The following is a 22,007-nucleotide window of genomic DNA, read 5'->3' on the forward strand; positions in this document are numbered from 1 at the left end:
ATATAGAATTCCATTACCCTCGTCGAGGGAAAGAACGAATGTTATCGTTTTTTTAGCTCAAATTATCGATGAGTTTCCCCCCAGAAAAAAGGTTTACACGGAGAAACTGTTATTTCTGCCATCGCACATTTTGAAGCTTTACAAAGGCCCTCTTGTGAACCCAAATGAGCAAGGGTCCTATTCTAGCCTCTGATTAAAAAGTACACGGAGCTGGCAGGACACAAGTAATGAATTACGATTTTTGTTTGAAAAGATGAATCTCTCCCATTCTCCAGGTTATTACTCAGTTTCCCGGCTATGGCGATTGATTTGTGCGTCTTAGAATTATGATGTCTCTTAATATTAATAGCATCCTTTTATAGATAATTGTATCTCATTCAATCTTCTTCTGGTGGCACATTGTTAGAGGAGTCATGGCTTTGCTCTGCGTTTTTGTCAAGTTCTTGTTAGCTGTTATACCTCTGAACAGTATGACTAGAAGCCAGTGGTTAAGTGATTTTAGATCTGGAATTATTCTAAAGCTTAATTGGAGACTGGGGGTTATTAGCCAGCCAAAGTGAACATGCTTCAGTATTTGAACACATCATTATGGTCACAGCCATGCTGGCTCAACTAAACGCTGCTCTTCTGCACTGTGGGGGTGGAGTGTCAGTCACTAGGAATGCCAAAGTGCACTTGGCGGGGGAACGCATGCTCCGAGTGACTTTTATGACATTAGCTGGGAGCTTCGAGTAGTCGAGCATTCTTTCTCCCTGAGCTTTGAGCATTCTCTCTCCCTGTCATGCACATCCTGAGATTCCTCTGTACACTCCCTTACATGAACACATGACTTCATGGGTTTCTAACCTATCGACTGGCGCAGTTCATGTAAGACAATCCGCTAGGTTAGCTGTACAGGGGAGCAGACAGGATAAGCAATTAGCATGCACAAGCATCATTGCTTACTCTAATTCCTAGTGCGCTTGTGGGTTTTTTGTTTTCTAAAACCCAAAGAAAATCTGTTTACTTGTGTAATAGAGACACTAAAAACCCCTTTGCCTTTTCAGCCATTGCCCCCCATCGAGCACAACGGGCCCGGTCTGGAGTACAGAGTGAGTTACCGACTGCAAGGCACCGACGAGGACTGGCACGAACACATGGTGAAGAGGCACTCGTTCGTGGTGAAGAACACGCCCACGTTCGTCCCTTACGAGGTCAGGATCCAGGCCAGGAACCACATCGGCTGGGCCCCGGAGCCCAGGACCGTGGTCGGCTACTCGGGGGAAGACTGTAAGTCAGCAATGCTCCGCCCTTCTTCTCGAAAGCATGCGTGCCGCTGGTGCGAGAGGCATTTCCCATACACCTCTGTAAGCACTCCCCCTCTCCACATGTGCTACACACGTGGGCCACGTATGCTACACATGTGGGCGGAGAATCAACAAGCCTAGTGGGCGGTGACCTTATGATAAAATGCTGTCTGTGCTCTGCACAATTATCCGTGCGCTTGGCCTGCTACGGCGATCCGTTTCCCTTTATTGAGGTTATAAAACAGTACGCGGGGGACGATATCCTCACATTGAGGCCTGGTCCCCTTCCGCAGACTGACAAATGAAATGCAGGCTGTGAGCTATTTACATTTTCCGCTCTAATTATTCATCTTAGCTTCAGTTTTCTTGTGGAGCTGCTCTCCCGATGGTATCTTAGGCCGCTTGTTCTCTGTGTAGAAGGATTAGCCTATGTCTTCCCTCTGCTTTTATCCCTCTCTCACTCGCTCTCGATCACTCTCTCTCTCTCTCTCTGTCAGCTCGCTCTCTCTCTCTCTCTCTCTCTCTCTCTCTCTCTCTCTCTCTCTCTCTCTCTCTGTTTGCTTAGTTTGTAGCTTTTTTGGTCAATGCAATGAATCTGAAAGCTTCCTTTATTTACGTAATACTAGCCCTTGTTAAGCAAGTGAAATGCACTCCTTAGACGTAGAATAGTAAACAATGTTTCAGAGAAACACACTTTCAGTGTTTAGAGAAGGGAATGTGTTTATTTAAAAAAAGACACCACGCTGTTACTGGTGGCAACACATATACCAAATTTACTTTTGAAATGACGCTGCACTTCTGTGCCTGTGTCAGGAGCACACCTGGAGCAGGGGCTTTCTCAGTCATTATCCTGACATACTGTAGCTTCAGGAAGCTTATATGGGGCTTTTATTTTGATTTGGTGTGTGTCTGCATGTGTATGTCTGTGTGTGTGTGTGTGTGTGTGTGTGTGTGTGTGTGTGTGTGTGCCTGCAGTTCCATCAGCCGCACCAGATGACGTGGCGGTGGAGGTGATGAATAGCACCCTGGTGAAGGTCAGCTGGAGCCATGTTCACAAGGACAAGCTGCAGGGCCATCTGGGAGGATACAGGGTAATCCCTTACACACATCCTTCAGCTTTTCTAGTCCTCGTTTCGAAGGCCGCTGCCCCCGGGCGGACCTCAGGCTATGACCTCTCCCACACTGGCATGGCCTCGTGCCACTCCACACCCCCACCAGCTCCGCGGTTTCAGCCACAGGACAGGATGGTCCTTACACCATGCCTACAGCATTATTTTTGTGCCACAGTTCAGCAAGTGGATATTTTATGCAGACACAAACATTTTTGGACATGCATAAAGGAAATGTTATATAGAAATCTATTATCACATGGGAAGTGATTTTTGAGAAAATAACAAATGTTGTAGTCAATAAAAGTTTGTTTGATTGCTACTACCCTCATATACACAGAACTCTAACCTTTCTGTGCTCACTCTTGCTCTCCTGTGCCACTGATGTCTCACTCTTCCTCTCTCATCTCTAATCTGCACACTCCATAATTACAGTGTTATAATATGCCACAATTTCAGCCAATCAGAAATGACAGCGGTATTTTCTGATTGGTTAACAAGCTATCTAATCAGAAAGTTGATTTTATGATGACGGCAGAAAGACTAGTGGGAAATCTGAGAAAATTTATGTAGGTGTTGAGTTAGTACAAATTACTTACTAGCATGCTGGCTAACCACTTTATATTACCTGACTCATAAAAACCATAAATACAAATAAAAACCATAACAATTCTAACAAACAGATATAAAACAGGAGTGTGATGTATTGGCTTGTTGAGAGTGAATGGAAGACATTTAATCAGATTGCCTTCCGTCTTTGCCATTGTCGTGAAATCAGCATTCTGATTGGTAAGCAATCCATCTAATCAGAAAAGACCTCTGACATTTCTGATTGGCTGAAATTGTGGCACATTATAATGCTGTACGTGGAGTGAGCGTTCAGATTAGAGATGTGGAGAGAGGAAGAGTGGGCACAGAAAGGTTACAGATCTGTCTATGTGAGGGTAGTAGCAACCATGCAAATAAACTCTTACTGGGCACAGCGTTCAGTGTGGCTTTCTCAAAAATAATCATTCCTCGCATTATAATAGATTTCTACATGCCGTTGCCTTTATGAGTGTGCACAAAAACCTTTTTCCTCATATGCGCAGAAATATGGCACAAAATTACAGGCCCAGTGTTTGTTTTACATACATGTTTCCTGCTCGCTACATTGCCGCACACCATGCTGAGCCCTGTCCCGCTCCACCGTGTGTCGCCAGGTGAACTGGTGGCGTGTGCGCAGTCTTCTAGACACAAGGAAGACGCACGGAGATAAACACACACTGACGTTTCCCGGAGACAGGATCCATGCTCACATTCCAGGACTGCGGCCCTTCTCTGAATACAGCCTTAGTGTCACGGCCTTCAACGGTCGGGGCAATGGACCAGGCAGCCACCCTGTCAGTTTCAAAACTCCAGAGGGAGGTAGGAGCCAAAGAAATGGCAGTTATTCGATATTTAAAATGTCAAGAAATTAGCTAAATTTTGATGAACATTTTTTTTTTTTTCAAAAATTTTGGAAAAATTTATATCAAATTGCTTACTGAAACAAAACTTTCACTTTTCCCCTCTAGTTCCAGACCAAGCTGCAGGTTTCAGGGCTACTGATATTCAGAAGCATGCAGTCACGCTTACCTGGTCTCCTCCATTGGAGGCCAGTGGTGTCCTGACCGGCTATGTCCTGCAGTACCAGCTAAGTATGTCATACCCCTGCCACCTCTCCAACTGTGCAGCTGCCCTCCTGCATCTCCTCAGCATAGTCATTCCTGCATGTCACCACTAGGGGGTACTGTTGTGCCACCTACCCACAAAGGTTGAGTCAGCGTCTGCTCTGTGTAGAGAGACATCTGCCTGCCCCAAGCCTAACCAGCTCCAGATGTGGTGTAGTTTTTTAGAACTTGTTAGATTTTTTTGGGGGTGTGCATAGGCGCATATGTATCTAACATTGATAGTCATGTGATAGCACACTCAAGGATGCACAGGAACAGTTGTAGTGCATGACGACTGTAAAGCAAGAAAATCAGAAACAGGACTTGATGCCAGCTGTAGTGATCAGGTGAACAGAATAATGAATTTGTGGTTCGACCTCCAAACTGATACGAAGGTCCCACTTTACCATCAAAGGAAATGATTTTTGGGAAGCCCACGAGATCTGTAAGTTAGCGTCAGTACAAAGGCACGCGGACTGACACTGGCAGGTCACAGCTTCTAAAAGCACATTCAACCCAAGAAACACCAATGTTGTAAAGTGTTTTGTTGCCGACCACTTTACTTGGTCTCCAGGAGATTGCCTGCTCACAAATGTCCTGTAGCTTTTGTTCAGCATTTGCCATGGCAGTGTTTTCAGGCCAGAAATATTTCTCGATCCCTCTCTGACCACAGACCAGCGATTTGGCAAACACGCGTATTACTCATTGCCCTTCTGGCCTTCAAGCTGGAATAAAGATGAAGACGGTTATAATACGCATGGCCTGGGAGGGTTTGTTAGCTAATTGTGTTTGATGATGCAGCTGATCGCTGTGGCTGAGTGCCATGCCACATATTAAAAGGAGGGCCATTTTTATCATGGGAGTGCAAAAGAGTCCCCCGGTTGCCCTTTGAAGTCGGCTTTTTGAAGTCCCCTCGAAGGAAGCGGTGTGTAAAATGCTGGTGATAATGCACCCAGCTGTCCGCCCATGGCACACAACGGTGCCCAGAATTTAAAAACGCCGGCGCACAGATGTCTCGCAGCCAAGCCTGGCTGTGCCGAGCTTTTACGCAGTCAATATTTCATGCTCAGCACAGACAGTGGTGAGAATATTCAGAGATAATGTTTTAACACCTTGGGCAGACACGAACCCTATGAGTGTGTCAGCGAATGAGCTGATTTCAGGCTGGGCTGGACTTGCCTGATACTTTCACAATACGTTCAGCTTGGCACATATAGCCGGGTGTCCAAACACGGCTACTTTTGCCATGTTTTATGTATGCTGTTATTACTGAGTGGTGCTATGTTCACATTGTTTTGTACAAGTGTTATGTCTTTTATCATTTAGTACACTGGTGTACATAAACAAATAGATTTATTTATAGTATTAGTTCATGAAAGTTTCACTCACATTCCTGTAAGACTAACTTCAAAGGTTAGTGGTTTCCCATATTCAGACATATCCTACTCAAGTAATCATTAAGTCCGCCAAAAGCCGAATCATGAAAGAGCCAAGAAGCCACTAACCTGGGCAGTGCAGGGGCGAAGCAGGTTGCGTCCCACTCAATCCTATGTTCCTGTTTCAGTCAACAGCACTGAGGAGGTGGGGCCCTTGCTCTCCGTGAACATCACCAGCGCCGACGCCAGCAAGTGGCTACTGCTGGACCTGGAGCCCATGAGCCGCTACAGGTTCTACCTGCGCTGCTGCACTCGAGCGGGCTGTGGGCCAGCGGCCAGTGAGGAGAGCACCACTGGGCCAGAAGCACGTGAGTGGATACTACGGCCACCTCCTCCAGACTTACCCCCACAGGCATTTGGCTTTGCATCTGGGGGGCCAGGCTTTGTGTTTTATGTATGAATTATGGGGGAATGCGACGGGAGAGTGCTTCAAACTCCCATCACAACAAGTTTTGTATACGCCAGTCTAAGCAGTTCTTTATGGCTAAACAATGTCATAGTGACACGGGTGCGGCTCATTTGTCATTGTCGAGGAAAGAGCAAGTGCCTATTGATTTGGGAGGAGGGTGAAAACTTTAGAAAAGGAAAAAAGTTACTTTTGGGATAGGAAAAGGTGGATACTCATCATTTTGAAGATGATAGTGAGGTGATATTCAGTCTTATGAGCCAGTAGGTGCAGTATGGTATGTAGTGTTTCGCATACTTAATATCTAAAAAAAAAAGATGATTGATAAAGTGCAATTTATTATTCTTACTTGACTGCAGATTCACACAGCTTCAACATAGATCTCATCAAAGCCACAGTCCTGCAATGGCAATATTCATATGCTGCACAGTAGTACAAAACAAGCAGGAAAATGGCTTCTTAGATATGGAGTTTGATATCTTTCATCCCCTTTATCAGAAACAGACCATTAAAAGCACTGTGTCGTGCCATGTGGCCAAAATGATAGGGAAATGGGAATATACATCTTCCAGCCTGAAGATTAAACTCGAAGTCCCACAGTAATGCAGCCATCCATTTGAACATCCTGATTTTCCAGGAGATCAGGATCTCTCCATGCACGCTGTATGGGTGCCTCTCCTTTCCAGAGCTCCTGGAATACACAGTGCTTTTGCGGGAGAGTAGGTGCTCCTGTCTGCTTTCAGTGTCTGCCATCTTTTGCATGTCTCTTTTAAACACTTTTGTTGTTTTTTTCACCAGCTTCAAGAGATGTCCCTGTTTTCAGCATCAGTATGAAGCTTTCTACTTCTGGTAGCTGTAGATCTAGCAAAAACAGAGTTTGGAGCATAAACATTAGGCCGGTAACACAAGGAACCTTTTTTGTTTGTTTGTTGGATTTTTGTTTTTCCATAATCACGTAACATTATGGCGAGGAGACAGTAAAGTAGCTTGAGCTTTGTTTCACTTGCTTGTCATGGTAGTAGTTCAGTTCAAACCCAGCTGGATAGTCATACATGCTGTCATATTGCTTCTCCTCAGAAATGGCTGTAACTGTCATAGAAGAGAGAAGCCATTAAATTAACAAATTAACATCTGCTACTGTGTTTAGCAACTACTTCTGTGGTGTTCACGTAAAACTGTTCTTGACAGGACTAAAGATGTTCCTTTAATAAAAGAATCCAGCCTCAAATTTCCCTCATGTCCAGTAGCTGTACTCAGTGCTACTAACAGCAGTACTTCAGTAGAATATAGCAGAATATGTTGCATCTAGTAATAAACAACCTTTGCTATAAAGATTTAGTAGAGAAACTCAAGATCTTATCTTTCTTTTCAGGACATCCCAGAACCCATTCTCCCCCAAGAACATCTACCATCTCCTTTGTGGCTAACACCACACTTTCTTCTATATGTACAAACATGAGTCCATCCAAAATTGGTGTCATGATACTGCACAGCGAGTGTTGAACATAATGGATACATAAGCGTTGACGAGCAGATCCTCCTTCTGCTTACTCCTTCGGGGGGAGACCAAACTCTCCAGGTTGAGGAACAGCATCACGTTACGTGTCCACCGATCACGCGCGATGCCCCAGATGGATAAGCTTTGTCAAGCGGGTGGAAAACCTTTCACAAAACAAACAGCTAGAACCAGCTCAGGCAGCAGCGCAGACATCTTCTTATCCGGAGGTAGGAACGTGAGAGACAGAGAGGGAGAGGGAGGGGATGAGGAAGAGGGTGAAATAGAGAGAGAGACTGAGGGTGAGAAAGAGGGAGAGAGGGAAAGAGGCTGAAGGGGAGAGAGAGGCTGAGGGAGACTGAGGGAGACTGACATGCCTGCCACTGTTTGGATAAGTAGGAGCTGTTGAAAGCTGTGGATCAGAGCGTTTTTGGGTGGCACACTGCGAGAGCGCTCCCCTGGCTGTTAGGTTTTCGGGCCCTACAGGACACAGCGGCACACGACGGGGCCTTGTCTCCCCTGCTGTGCTGGCAGATGCTTCCTGTAGCATTTAATCCCAGTGCAGGTGGGCGACAGACCCAGCCAACAGTGCTCGATATTTATAGAACCTCCCCACGTCCATACCCCGACCCCGTTTGTTTTTTCTTTCCTTGTGGCAGGAATGCGTCATAGCGAGCTGCCAATGTTACGCACCTGCTGCCGCGCCAGGGAGAAAAGGAGCACGTCTGCAATTAGAGGGTGACATTTTCAAACCTCACAGTGGGCAGGGAAAGCACCAGTGGCCTCAGTCACAGATGTGCTGGAGAAACGCTAACCTAAGAAAGATGTGGTATGGGCGTGATTAGCACGCCTGGCCTCGAGGAGAGAGGCGCCATGATTGAGATGTACATTAAGCAAAGCTGACAGCTCAAGACACTTTGCCTAATTGGAAAACCTGAAAGTGGTAAAAACAATTAGCTTAGTGTTCTCTTTTAGACTAACGTCCACATTACACAGTGCAAACCCTAACCGTTCATTGCTTTGCTATCGTATATTTCTATTTCTTTTGTTTTATATTTGCTTGCTTCTTTATTTACTTCCTGAACCTAGCACAAGCCAGCTATCTGTTGAAATCTCCTTTGCTCCAAACAACCAAACAGACTTCAATTAGTCATTTAGCAACAGGAGACTAAAACGTCCAGCAGGTTGCCAGCACAGCAGAGGCACTGCTTGTCTGGGGCCTCCAAATTTGCTTCATCGTTGGTGTCATATTTTTCTCTTAGCGATTTCATTTCAAAAGCAGTCGTTTATTTCTGTTCCGGGGGCTAGTTTAGCGTCTTAATGTACTTGACAATGTTCCATGGCGTGAAATTTTTTGAATTGGAAAGCGATGCTCCAGTTATGCTAATAGCCGATATTTTATTCAGGTCAGATTTTTGATAAGGCCATATGCTAATGGAGATGAGGCAAATGAAAACAGAGCCCTCCAGCAGCTCACCTCTCCTAACTAACGGAGTCGTTGCTTGAACAGATCCTTCCTCTGTTTTTCTGCTCTTTCTTTTCCTTCTTATTTTTAATCTGTCAGTGCAAGCTCTGTCGAATTTTAGTGCCTCAGTGACAATTTTGCAAATGTCCGCCGGACTTTTGGGGAAGGAGCAAATGGATTCAGAGTTGTATGTTGCGTATATGAACAACTCTAAGCACATCTTACCGCTCTTTATCATCTCTGACTTTGTAGCTTGCAAAGTTACTTAAGGTAAAGTAACCACAAAGTCAAAGTAGCTTAAGGTAGCTTGTGCCAGTGTGACTGGCAGATGCAGAAAAGCCCTAATCCCATAAGACCTAGTCTATTGTTGGCCATTCACTAGACATCTTTACTCTTTAATTACTTTAGAGTTACAAATTTGTAGATACGCCGAGGTGGCAGTCCTAGGGTTTAAAGGGTTAAAAAGCAATATGATGGATACATTCACAAAATAAATGGTTTGAGTATATCCTTCGCCTTTTACCCTCGTCTTGAGTTTGGATTTAACTTGACTTGACTTTTGTATGAGACTTTTGTATGTATCACTATGGTTCTGTGGCAGCAGTACTGGACTGTTAACACCTCTCTGGTTAGGCACTTGCTGTAGGTAAAGGTAAATGCCAGATAGTCGAAGCGGGTTAACTCTTCTAAGACTTTCATCTTCTAAGACTGGTCATTGAGAAGTCAGATCCTGGAACAGAGTACACCATATGGCTTATGACTAAAGACTGGCTTGATAATTCTAGAATTTATGAAGCTACCTGGACGAGAGCCAAAATTAAGGGGAGAGAGGTCTCCACTTATGACCGGGAAGGCCAGTGCTGCTTTTCATAGCTGTTCATATTGTCCAATCCATAAGCTACGGTCCTTAAACAAACTTATCACGTGTGAGCTGTCCATCCCCTACCATGTGTTCTGTCACCGACTTGATGAAAAGGAATTATGCTTAAACAGCACCTTCCGCTGATTAATTAGACAAGCGGCTTGGCTGTTTAATATTCATTTGGGTGCATTTACATTCCCGCCACTGATTCTCCAGTCACCCGTTCGCTGTCCGACAGCCCCTTGTCAACGTAAGCCATCAATCTGGCGCCCCTGGTGAGAAAGGTCAGGGGGCACTTTGTGATCAGGCATTGTGTATCACACAGGTCTGGCCAGCATCCACGGCAGTGTCTCCAACCAGGGCTGGTTCATCGGGCTGATGTGCGCTGTGGCCCTCCTCACCCTCGTCATGCTCGTCGCCTGCTTTGTGAACAGGAACAAAGGGGGGAAATATTCTGGTAAGGGTTTGCCCCCCCCCGTACCATGGCCCTGCCACCCCAGCGAACTCCTTCCACCCGTTTGTGTTTGCTCAGCAGCCATTTAGCCCACTGGGTATGGCAGACTGCTGGGATGACAATTTGTGGAGAAAAAGAAAGAAGACAGAATAAACAAAGAAAAAAACAAAAAAAAAAATTAAAAAGGAAAACAGCAAGCATATAGATAAAATACATGGAAAAAAAAAACATCACTGGATGACTGCTTTCGCTCCTATATTTATAAGTTCAGCATCAGAGCGGAGAGCGACCGTTTGTATTAAATGTGTCTAACATGTTCTATTTAGAGAATGCAAATGGAGTCAGACTCACAATGGGAACAGAGTGCAAAAAACACTTGCACAGAGCAGGCGTGAACAACAGTGGCATACCTGAGAACTAAATGATGGAATGGCTGTGAGAGCTCTGCATTAGCACTGCAAGATCTTTTCCTGTGTTAATCCCAAAACGCCTCTGTAACCGCACCCTGTAAGAGGAGCTGGTCTCTGACTAATCGGCCGCTAACAGAGATTGGAATGCTACGTAATAAACAGAGGAACATCCAAAGTGCATGCATCCTAATTTGTTGTAATTATTAGTCATATCTTGCTGTTGCCATTATAGAGCACACTGCAGTATTAATGACTATATAGTTGCAATCTATCTGCATATATCAGTTTTTTTAATTTATTGGCTCATTTACTTTAAGTGTAACTGTGTTAGTGATATTAAAGGAACCAATTTTCTCCCCTTTCAGTGAAAGAGAAGGAAGACCTCCATCCAGACGTGGAGTCACAAGGCATGAACGATGACACCTTCTGTGAATACAGGTAGACTAAATCTAAGTCCATAGCTCTGAGAAGAGCCAAAACATTGTCATATCCTGGCAAAGTATTAAATATTGCACTCTGTGCCACTGTATTGTATCATAACTATCTTCTTCTTTTCTGTACTGTGCTTTTCTTGTCATGGCTCAAAAGAGATCCTTATATACACGAGCAAAACACGGAGCGGCCTGCCAGCCTGAGCTCTGGAGGCGTTACGAGCTGAGTAACGACCACACGTACGTGCTGAACAACGGCGGCAAGCCCCTGCCCCGGTGCTCAGGCGTCATTGGCTCTGATGCAGTGCTGCTATTTCGCAATGCTTTGTGGGTACCTAGCGTGCTGTGGAAGGAATTAGAGGAGTAATTGTATCACCATTAAATTGAAACACTTTTGTTTTTGGGGGAAAGGAATAAAGAGGAGCCTGCCCAACACTCAGCGGGGTGATGACTGGGGATGGGGGGATGGGGGATTTGGGCTAGGGCACAATCTGGTTTAATTGAAAGGCACTTATCTCTAGGGCAGCGATATCTGTGTTCGTTTCATTAATCTTTCAGTGATCCAATTCATAACTGTGTTCCAAAGGCTCTCTCTATGTAGACACAAACATGGGAAGGCAATCACTTGAAACAGTAGATTATCTAAGACCTGGCTGAGATAAATGAGGATGGTGGATAAACCAAGCGGCGGTTATGAACCCACTCGCTTTCTTCAGGTCTGCGCGCGAAACCCGAGAGCACAATCCACAGAACATGTATCTACACTTGTGGGGGGGGTGTTGGTTGGGGTGGACGGGCTGAGAATACACATGCATCACGAACAGCAGGGCAGCATACTGAGAATACACTGTGCAGAGTACTTCCACAAATCTTAATCGTAATGTTTCTCCCCACACAAATCAAACTAAAGTGGGCCTCCTGTAAAGGCGAAAGCAGGTGTTGCTGTAAGCTCTCCCACACCTGCAGCTTCTCATAGGCAGCGAAAGGAATGAGGAATTAGAATCATTCATTTGCAGTTTAAAAAGGGAAACTGGTCTTCCCTTTTTTTTTTTTTTTTTTTTTTTTAACTCATTTCAAAATCATCCACTCAGTTTCGCATGCACCCCCTTGGGTAATTTTGAAATGAATGGACGTGAATGAGTCAAACTGAACATCCAGCCAGAGGGTGAAGCAATTTCATGCAAATGTTACCTATGCATTAAATGTAGCTAGTCCTTGAAAAGTCTGCCAGAGCATTCTGAGTAAAATGTTAATTCCTCAAGAATTGCCCATGACCGTAGACTTTAAAGGAAATGTTCACCCCAAAATGCCAGTGTGGTCAGCAGTTATTGGAAGGTAGTGAGGGCCCCATAGCATGTAATTTTGTTATGCTAAGTGACCACTATTAGCTTTCATTCACCATCACTTGAGTCCAGTACTTAGACCCAGACACGAATTTGACACTCGGATTTGGAGTTGCTCATTGGATACATGTCAGGCAATATGCGGTTCCAAGATAAATATATAATGTGCTACTGCATTGTAAGTGCTCTGTGGCGAATAGTGCTTCTGTAAAGTCACAGTATGAGTTTAGATGCAGTATAAATGCAAAAATGCAGCCATGTGTCAGATTTTACGTGTTTCACAACAATGTCTGAAAATATACGTTTTGAGGGAATATGGTTTTAAGCCATGTAGCAGAAGCCAAATAACAATTGGCCAGCACACAACTGGTTTGGACCAGATCACCTAGAGTAAGTAGATCCTGATTTAGATTAATTTTGGAAATGTACGTGTAAACTCATACTGAAGATGACTTTAGCCTCGCCCCATCATTGGGGTGCAGTTATTCACAAGGCGGACTTGGATTCAGCCTCGAGTCACAATTCCTCGGACTTGATTAGAACTCGACCCTGACATTGCTGTCGATGTGAGCGTTTTGGGGCGTATCGGTCCTTTAATCTTGAGCAGGTAGAGTTGCCATGGCAGCGCTATGTGGTCCATTCTCCTTGCTTGTACTGTTTTCTGTAATCCAGTGACAATGATGAGAAGCCACTGAGAGGTAGCCAGCACACTCTGACTGGGGACATGAAAGGAGGCGACAGCGGGGACAGCATGGTGGACTACGGCGACGAAGACGCACATTTCAACGAAGACGGGTCCTTCATTGGAGAGTATGCAGGACGCAAGGAAAGGTCCTCCATGGAAATCAAAGGAACCAATCAGAGCACAGCATAATGGACAGATTGTTTTGGACATTGCTTACATAATCTGGCAGAACGGAGGGACAAAAAAGGACTAAAAAAAAACCTACATAAAAATAAATTGACATAATCCACCTGAAACGCATTCAAAAGGGTGGGGGGGTTAATGTGTTTATTGTCAATCACACTGTCATACTTATTTTATAAAGTTTAGTTTCACACGTTGTAACAGATCAATCATTTCAGCTGTATATACTTTTATCAGGTGGGTTTTTTGTTTGTGTATTGTTTCAAACCGGTCGAGTCAACTTCTGAGCTACCGGCACTTCCTTCTTTCTTTCTTTCTTTCTTTCTGTAAGTGCAGCTTGTGTTTGTAATACTGATGATGGAAAAGAGGAGAAAAAAAGGCTCCTGTCTTAATTTGTTATATGCAGTGAGGTCTCTGTGTTCTTTCACATATGTCTCCACTTGTAGTCAAGCAGGTATTCTGAGTCTTGTTTTTTTTTGTATTTTTTTCATTTTTATTTTTTTGTCTTCTCTGTTCATTCAAGGCAAATATTATTGACATTTTATATCTCGATATGCATTCATTAAATGTGGTTTAATATGTGTACAAGAAGTTTATTAATTTATTTCTTTTTTAAAAGTTGCTGACTAGAGGACAAAGGAGGAAATGAGGGCTGAATTTTCAAGCAATTACCTTGCATACTATTGCGTGATGAACATCCAGCTTTGATAGCAGTTCACGACACAGTAACCATTTTCATAGTACACCAGTATATCAGTACCAGTACAGTAACACCAGGTTACCTTGCGCTTCCCTTTTAATTGGTGATCTGACAAAATCGTGTTGTATCATACAGTAATTTAAAAACACTTACATGTTACATGACCTCCGATGTCTTGTTTATATCACGTGAGCTCTGTACCCACACCACCACTGTACACATGTGCTCTCTAACCCCACTGTAAACAGTGGTACAGCTATAGGGCAGTTGTGGTGCTTTTTCACCAATTCATAATCTGTGCTTTAGGACAAAGCATAATTCTGCCTCAAGATTTGAACCAATACACTTTGTTTAGGTAAGCAAAGTGGTATATTTAGACAATTTGGTTCAAGATATTAGTTCTATGAGCATAACTCAAATGTCATATATTAAGCCACTGTATTCTTATTACTGTCCATCTTTCTAATTCTAAAGAAGGTAACATGCACACATGTATGTTTTGTCTTCTAACCGTATCTTTGAAATGATTTGGATTGTTGAACCAACATAGCACAATTTCAATGGCATCAGGTTACTTTTTTGTGTAGACATGTTTGTTTGCATGTTTATGGATATTTAATGTCTTTCGAGCAACAATTTGACATTAAATTTTATTACTTTTATTCATTTTGAGTTTGGTGACTAAGACAAGACTATTGCTTTGCTGCTTGATTTCACTTTCAAGTCAACTTAAAGAAAATGACTAAGGGGACCAGTTGCATCTTTTTTTTTTAATCCCATTTTCCTTCCACAGTTAGTCATGCCAAACCCCACCCACCAGTTACCTAGTTCTCTGTCTTACAACAACTACTAACCACAGAGGTCGTGGTGAGCATGTGTATCATGCTAGACACATGAAGTCAATCATCACATCTTTTTAAGATGCAGCCCATGCACACACTCAGAGGAAACTTTGAGCACACAGATGATCACGATTGGCTAATATCACCGTTAGTGACGGGCCAGAGGCATGCCATCACTCCCACTCAGAGAGCAGCACTAATTTTGCTCCCAACCACAGATGGTTAAGGTTTCATTGGGACTTGAACCAGGAAGCCTAAGATGACAGGGTGAGCACTTTTCTGGGTAGGTTTTTCAAATAAACTTACCCAGATAAAATAAAGGTTTTGTGTGGCCTTGTGTCTTAATTGTCCTCCAGATTTATTAAGTAAACCATAAAAGAAATTTTAAATGCCAGTGTTGACATAATGAATGTGCTTATAGATAAGTGGTAATGTGCATATGTCATCATTCTTATTGGTGGTTATTCGCTATTCTTTTGTAGACATTTTTAGTTTAGTTGTTCCTTTAACCACTACACCACTGCCTAGGAACTATTAGGAAGATGTACTGTAAAACGTACCAGTAAATGCAATATGAAGAAACATGGCATACACAACAAGACAATTGTGAATCTGAGAACATGACAGACCTTGAGGCAGACTACAACCACAGAAGATCCCATCAGGTTCCACTCCTGCCAGCCAAGAGTCTGTGTCTACAGTAGGCTCAGGCTCACCAAAGCTGCACAGCTAAAGATTGGTAATATGCTACCTAGTCAATTCTGGATCTTGATTACTGCTGTGGCATGCAGATGGCAGGGTCAGAAACAGCTTATGAAACCAGCATTCCTTGCTTGTAACAACAGTTCAGGTTGGTGATGGTGGTAGTGTAATGGTGTGGGGAATGTTGCCTTGGCAGACATTGGGCCCCCCAATATCAGTTGAGCATCATTTGAATGCCAGCCTAAATCTTGTTGCTGAGCATGTGAATCCCTTTATAGCCACAATTAACACATCTTCTAACTGTTACTTACAGCATAATAATGTACCATGTTATAAAGCAAGTCATCTTAAACTGGTGCCATGACCATGACCATGACAATGACTTTGGTGCAATTCAGTGTACATCTTATTCACAACATCTGACTCCAGTAGCATACCTTAAGGATGTGGTAACTTGGGCAGGGGGGGGGGGGGGTATCGGTCACAGCATGAATGTAGAGCTGAAAGTCTGCAGCAATTACCTGATGCAATCAGGCCAAGACTGCCCAAGATCTCCAAGGAATGTTCCCATTATCTTTTGGAATTGACACAACAAAGAAGAGCGGCTGTTCTGAGGGCAAATGGGGCTCCTACCCAGCGTTAGTATGATGTTATAAAGTGGTGGTCTAGTGTAGATCTTTGACCTCAGTGAAATGCCAATTTAAAAGTATGTCCTTCTCATTGCAAACACATTTGAAAATTAGATTTTTTTGAGTAAACAAAACTTTTGTTAATACAGGAGGGTTCAACTTACTTTGCCCTACCTTTTTATATGAGAACTGTGTTTTTTCTACTTGTGTGCTAACATTGACAATCAGTGGGTTAGGAACTCACAGGCTTTTAAGTATGGCTTTCTGTCCTAACCTAAGTGCGGCAGTTAGGAGTCTGCAGTGTGAGCGTTTATGTAATGAATTGCTGCATGAGGGGCATCCTTAAGTGTACAAAGAAGTTCATTACTGTAAAGGAAAAAAAAACAAAACAGAAGAGGCGCTATGCCGTCCATCAAGAACATTGACTGGACTGTGTGTTTGCCTCACTGCCTGCACTACAAATTCCCACAGATCCCCTATATGTTTTCCCGAGAGCACCATTCGCTCGATACACCACTCATCTTTAAATTACACTGTAAAAAAGTGTAATTTTTTCATGTACAAAGAGCACAATATGCAAATGATAGGACAGCCACTGTGAGCGGAAATAGCCCAGTGACATGGCACATGCAGACAAAAGACTCTACCTGCAGTTCATCTGTGCAGCATGCAGGACAATATTAATAATGCAACACTTTTATCTCCACAGGCCAAGCACAGGCATAAACAAATGGATTCAGTGCTAAGAAGAACAGCAGTCCATTACAGGGAGCCTAACCGCTACAAAGTGAGAGGAATGCTAAGTCGCACTGTCTTAAGGCATGAGGGTTGCACCATTTCCTGGGAAGTGATTGTAAAATGATGCCGATTTATTTTGGATTCATTCTGCCATAAAACTGGTCTCGGAGCTTTTATTGCGCCACAATCCTGAACGCTGGAGTTACGTTTAATTATCACATAAACATCCTCCTTCACACCAAAGTGAAGCTCTAGCCCACAGAGACGCTCTCCCTTTTGCCCACTTCCAGCCCTCGGTCTGTTTGAGGCACGGCGTCGCGCCCAGTGGAGAGACATACATGCGCACGAAGGTTATTAGACATGTGGGCAAAATTTCAGCCTCCTCCACAGTGCTTCCGGGACATCTGAGGGAATGATCTCAGCATATCGCAGCTCTGCAGCAAATGAATTGGTCCCCAAGTCTCAGGAGCTGTCAGCTATTCACTTTGTATGAAGGCTTCATTCATCACTAGATTTTTTTTCTTTCCCCTTGCCCATGTGAAGCAACTTTTAGCAGAAGGGAGAGAGACAGGGTGAGAAAGAAAGAGAGAGACAGAAAGGGAGAGAGAAACTTTGAGCATTTGCTTCCTTTTAAAACATGCCAACAGTTAAGGATTTTAGGGTGTAGAGTACATGACTCTTGAACTGTTCTACACAAGCAATTACTATACAAATACAGGGCATTGCATATTTTATATTACCAGAGGCAAAAGGCTTTGGAAATGTTAGGATGATGACACTTATGTTGCATATGCTGTAATATTTTTAAAGCATACTACAGAGTAAATGGGTGTGTGGGGGGGGGGGGGGGGGGGGGGTCTTAAATATATGGTATTTTAATACATTCAGAAGTAAATCTCTTTACGCTGTAAAACATTTTGGGAATGCAACAAACATCTTTTTTATAGCTTATTTTAAATGCTAATAATGGTAAATGCATTCATGCTAGCAAGAAAAATAAGGTGTTCTGGGTGTTAATACTCAGTTCATCCTCAGTATATCATTGTCTGAGGTACAATCTATAGGCTATCTGGAATTGATAGTATTATGAGGACATTTATTCCCACGCGGTTTCCCCATGTAATATGCTAGAGTACAGAGCCAAAACATCGCAAATTGTGTCGCTGTCCAAATACTTATAGAACACGCTGCATATGTGCCGCATCATTCTCCAGGACTGGCATGAGGTATACAGGTTTTTGTCCCTAGCCTATGGGCACAGGTACCTCAGCTCATAAAGCTACTGAAACAGCCCAGACGAGTTGCATTGTGGCTCCAATTAAATTCTGCAACAGTTAGAGAACAGTGCTACCGTGTGCCAGTGCTGTGGGCTGTCAGTGTACCAACATTGTGCATACTGTAACAATAATTTTTGCGAACTGGTCTTACTGTCTATCTGTGAGTCATTCTAAATGGTGTGCATCTCCCTTCGTCTGCTTGGTGACCTTGGAACAAGAGTATTTACTCTACTAATTAGTGTTGAGTGGTGTTACATTTTATTGTTCAGATGGTTAGCAGCCAGATTCCTCAGACGAGAGCTGTTATTTGAGATCAGAGCCCATTGATGGCCAAACACACTCAAAACTGCAGTAGTCAACTATCATATAATGCATATGTGATGCTTTAAAGAATGTGCATGGCATTGCAAATTAACCTTAGGGTTCACCGATGCAGCACCTTAATGGTGGTTGCTGTAGCTATGCGTGTGTAGTCCTGACAATGTGCTGCCCCTGGCATGTCAGCCAACCTGACACAGACAGCCTTTCCTAAAGCTCAGGTTACTCCATAAAGTAGGTCACAGTTCGGAACGTGGGGTCAAGAAGAGGCAATGAGGTGTCTCCAGAGATGCCATCCAGATGGAGTGGGTGTATGCTGTTCATATTAGATTAGCATCCAACGTTCAGAAATCCAGACCAGCACTGAGGCCTGGGTAAACTAAGGTAGCACTGACACCAGGACAGTGGGCTGGTTAAGATTCCCCTCGGTGTTCCCTAGCCAAGGCTTTTCACTTCCCTGAAAGCTTCACCTTTAAAATATGACACCAATATGGAGGTTATGGCCAGCATGTGTTTAACATTAATGAATGGATTATATTACAAACGTGCAATGAGATTAAAAAAACATAGAGAATAGATATGAATGGTGTGAGATTCTAACCATAAAAATGATCATTCTAAAAACAAAACAGAAAAACATGTTTTTTACAATCATTTCTTATTCATTTTTTAAAACGTAATGATTTTTTACATTTTTTTTTTTAAGCGGTCATTGTCTGCGCTTTTATATAATTTTGCTTGTTAGTCCTTGAAACCCAGCAAAAGTGTTCTCTTCAGTTCCTATAATCTATAATTTACAGGATAAGAGCATTAACTGTAGATCAGCATTACACCATTTGTGAAACAAAACACATTTGCCATGGCTGATTGGCAAGGGAACCCTATGTTGTGGATAAAGATTAGTAATTTTCCACCCCAGTCCTTGATCATTGTGTCGTTCATGGAAAAAAAATTAAAAAATAAATAAAAAATTTCAATAATGTGTGAATGTAACCAACACAGGAAGTAACTGTAGTGCTTAAAGGTTTATTTCATTGATTGATAGAATAGTTATTACCACGTTTATTCACACTGGCTGTAGTTATAGAGAATGAAAATTCACTGAAATGTGCATCTCATAGTGATATAAAATGTTCTCAGCCATAAACCACATGGCACTCCACACAAATAACTCTGTCAACAAAGCCATCAAATTAGCTCATTACCTCCCTATCAAAAATAATAGTGTTAACATATGATCTTTTATTTCACCTTATCCACATTTCCTCACCAGCTGTTTATTCATAAAAAAATGTAATAAAATTGAATAAAATGAGAAGTCAAGCATCACCGCAACATGCATACATCAACAACACTACAGAGGCAGGGCAAAGCTGAATGAAATACTATTTCTTAGATAAATAGATCTAATTGAGCAAAACAGGGCTAGGCTTTATTGAACAGTAAATCAAAAGACTCACTCATCATAGTTGCAGCAGGGAGTTTTGAACTCTACTGGGGGAGCTTGCATGCACCACCAAGGGGCACAAAAGATTTACAGATTTATTCCTGCTGTCATTGTTTTTGCAATACTGATTCATCTTTGAATCAGACATTCAGACATTACATTTGAACGTGTATAATTATTTGACAAGTGAAATCCCATCTGATGCAGTTGATTTGAGGCTGGGTATTCTTAGCTATCAACATTTACCTGTAGTAGGCTAGTAATTTTTTGTTGCAATATACTGCCAGTTTCAAACTCCTAGAGGAATCCTCAGGGAAATGTCAAAATGGCCTTCTGTGTCAGTATGATGACTAAGAGACAGCCAATGGACCAAGCCATTGTTATAAACATTGACATCACATGGGGCCGGTGTAGTAAAAATGGGATGAAATATATTTCAGGCATTGGCTAAAATATCCACTTCGCTTCTACCTTAAAGCAAATATATGACATGAAATAAATAAGCAATAAATAAGGTGCCTATGCCCCAAAAGAAATAATACTTTTTATGGACTAGCTCACTGTGAGTTAATTTAGCCAACAGTGGAAAAGGGCTTGCTGGAGGCACTTAGCGTTACCTTGGTTGCGTAATGCTAATTGTCCCTTCTTCCTTGCATTTCCTATTAGTCAATAGGAACCATCAATTGCTCAAGTTGTGTTCAGTCATAATTGTAAGTTCCTTTGGATAAAAGTGTCAGATAAATGTAAATGATTTATGCTATCGCATGAATCCCCCCAAACCCCATTCTCTTGGTGTCATAATAACTACGTCTTTTGATCTCTTTGTTGTGCTGTGATCTTATAAGATGTGATTCTTCTGGTAACTTTATTTAAAGGCAAAGGACAAAAGTTAACTACTAGCTCTTTCTCTCTGGGTGTGGGTGCATTAGGTCCATGCCGAAAGTGACATTTTTCATTTTTCACGGCTGGCTCTCCGGGAGGTGATGGCCCCGCACGCCATCTCAGGAGCTAAATGTGAAGTGGCACATTAAGTGATCTCGTCTGTACCACAACGGGAAAGGCCACCTCCCCGATCCTGTCCTGCCACGTTAACGTAGCCTTAATAGGGTAAGCAGATCTGCTGTTCAAAGCCACCAGGCCATCAGGGCTACAAGTCATGCAGTAATCCCTCACCCTGAAACATTTCCCAGTTGGTTTCAAATGCATGGCGACAGCAGACAAATGGCTGTTTGTCCAACACGTTAGGACCCATCTGCATTGCACCAAAGCAGAAAGCTAATGGCTTGCTCCTGGCTTGCAATTAGGTCTACAGTTAATGCAGGGACCAAAAAAAAGAAAAAAGAAAAGTATCTAATAAAATTATGCAAAGGCTAGTTTGTTGCAAGTATCAAAGAATCAAATGAAAAATATTTTCTCCTAAGCCTGTTAGAGTTACATCTCATTGATAAGGTAATGATGTATGCCACGGGTTGAGTGGAGATGGACTGCGATGATGGCAGTCATTTACTGCTTCTACTGAAGTAGACTAGGCCACCATCTGCAATTTTATGCTTGATTTAGAATCCCTTTATCCCCTCTTTATAGCTGCATCTTCACTATCAAATGTGCATCAAAGCCTTTTTGCTTGATCACAGAAACTGCAAGACTAATTTAATTGCCAAGATGCTCAATATTCAGAGGCCTGGACAGCCAGTACATATGGTATAGAAATTTGGTCATGATTGTTACAGCCACAAGCTTGCAACCTCATCAAAAACAAAACACCAAATAAATGAATATTATTTTTGCTCTGAGATATATTGACACACGAAGGGACAAAATGCTTTATTGATGGATCCCTAAATATGTCTGAGCTCAGGCCTACTGATTATACCAAAAATGAGTGAAGAAGGGAAATTCCAATTTATGTGCATATAAAACACTCAACCCAAGATCATGTTGATCAAGATTCCATTCATACCTCTGGACTGATTGTGTTTGCCGTCTCAATTTTTCTCCCCTCTCGACAAATAGCTAAATAGTGTTTGTGCTTATTTGTGTGGTATGCCAAATGATTCTGAACACGTCTTGCAGCTATTTGACTGAGGATGATGTGCGC

At 42.8% G+C, this 22,007-nt stretch overlaps 1 protein-coding gene across 11 annotated transcripts in view; it reads left to right on the forward strand.

Moving 5' to 3' along the window:
• The window catches only part of chl1b (cell adhesion molecule L1-like b), a 58,413-nt gene extending 43,791 nt beyond the window's left edge, over positions 1-14,622 (forward strand). For all 11 annotated transcript variants that reach the window (XM_035524140.1, XM_035524143.1, XM_035524136.1 and 8 more), the window contains 8 exons: positions 1,047-1,269; positions 2,262-2,377; positions 3,598-3,802; positions 3,952-4,074; positions 5,651-5,830; positions 10,076-10,207; positions 10,980-11,052; positions 13,061-14,622. In XM_035524140.1, the coding sequence (XP_035380033.1) occupies positions 1,047-1,269; positions 2,262-2,377; positions 3,598-3,802; positions 3,952-4,074; positions 5,651-5,830; positions 10,076-10,207; positions 10,980-11,052; positions 13,061-13,262 (1,254 nt within the window). In that variant the 3' untranslated portion in view covers positions 13,263-14,622. The remainder of the gene's footprint in view (positions 1-1,046; positions 1,270-2,261; positions 2,378-3,597; positions 3,803-3,951; positions 4,075-5,650; positions 5,831-10,075; positions 10,208-10,979; positions 11,053-13,060) is intronic.
• The last annotated feature ends 7,385 nt before the right edge of the window (positions 14,623-22,007 follow it).

The sequence above is a fragment of the Electrophorus electricus genome, chromosome 3 (assembly GCF_013358815.1).
Source record: "Electrophorus electricus isolate fEleEle1 chromosome 3, fEleEle1.pri, whole genome shotgun sequence".
In the NCBI taxonomy this organism is placed as follows: Eukaryota; Metazoa; Chordata; class Actinopteri; order Gymnotiformes; family Gymnotidae; genus Electrophorus; species Electrophorus electricus.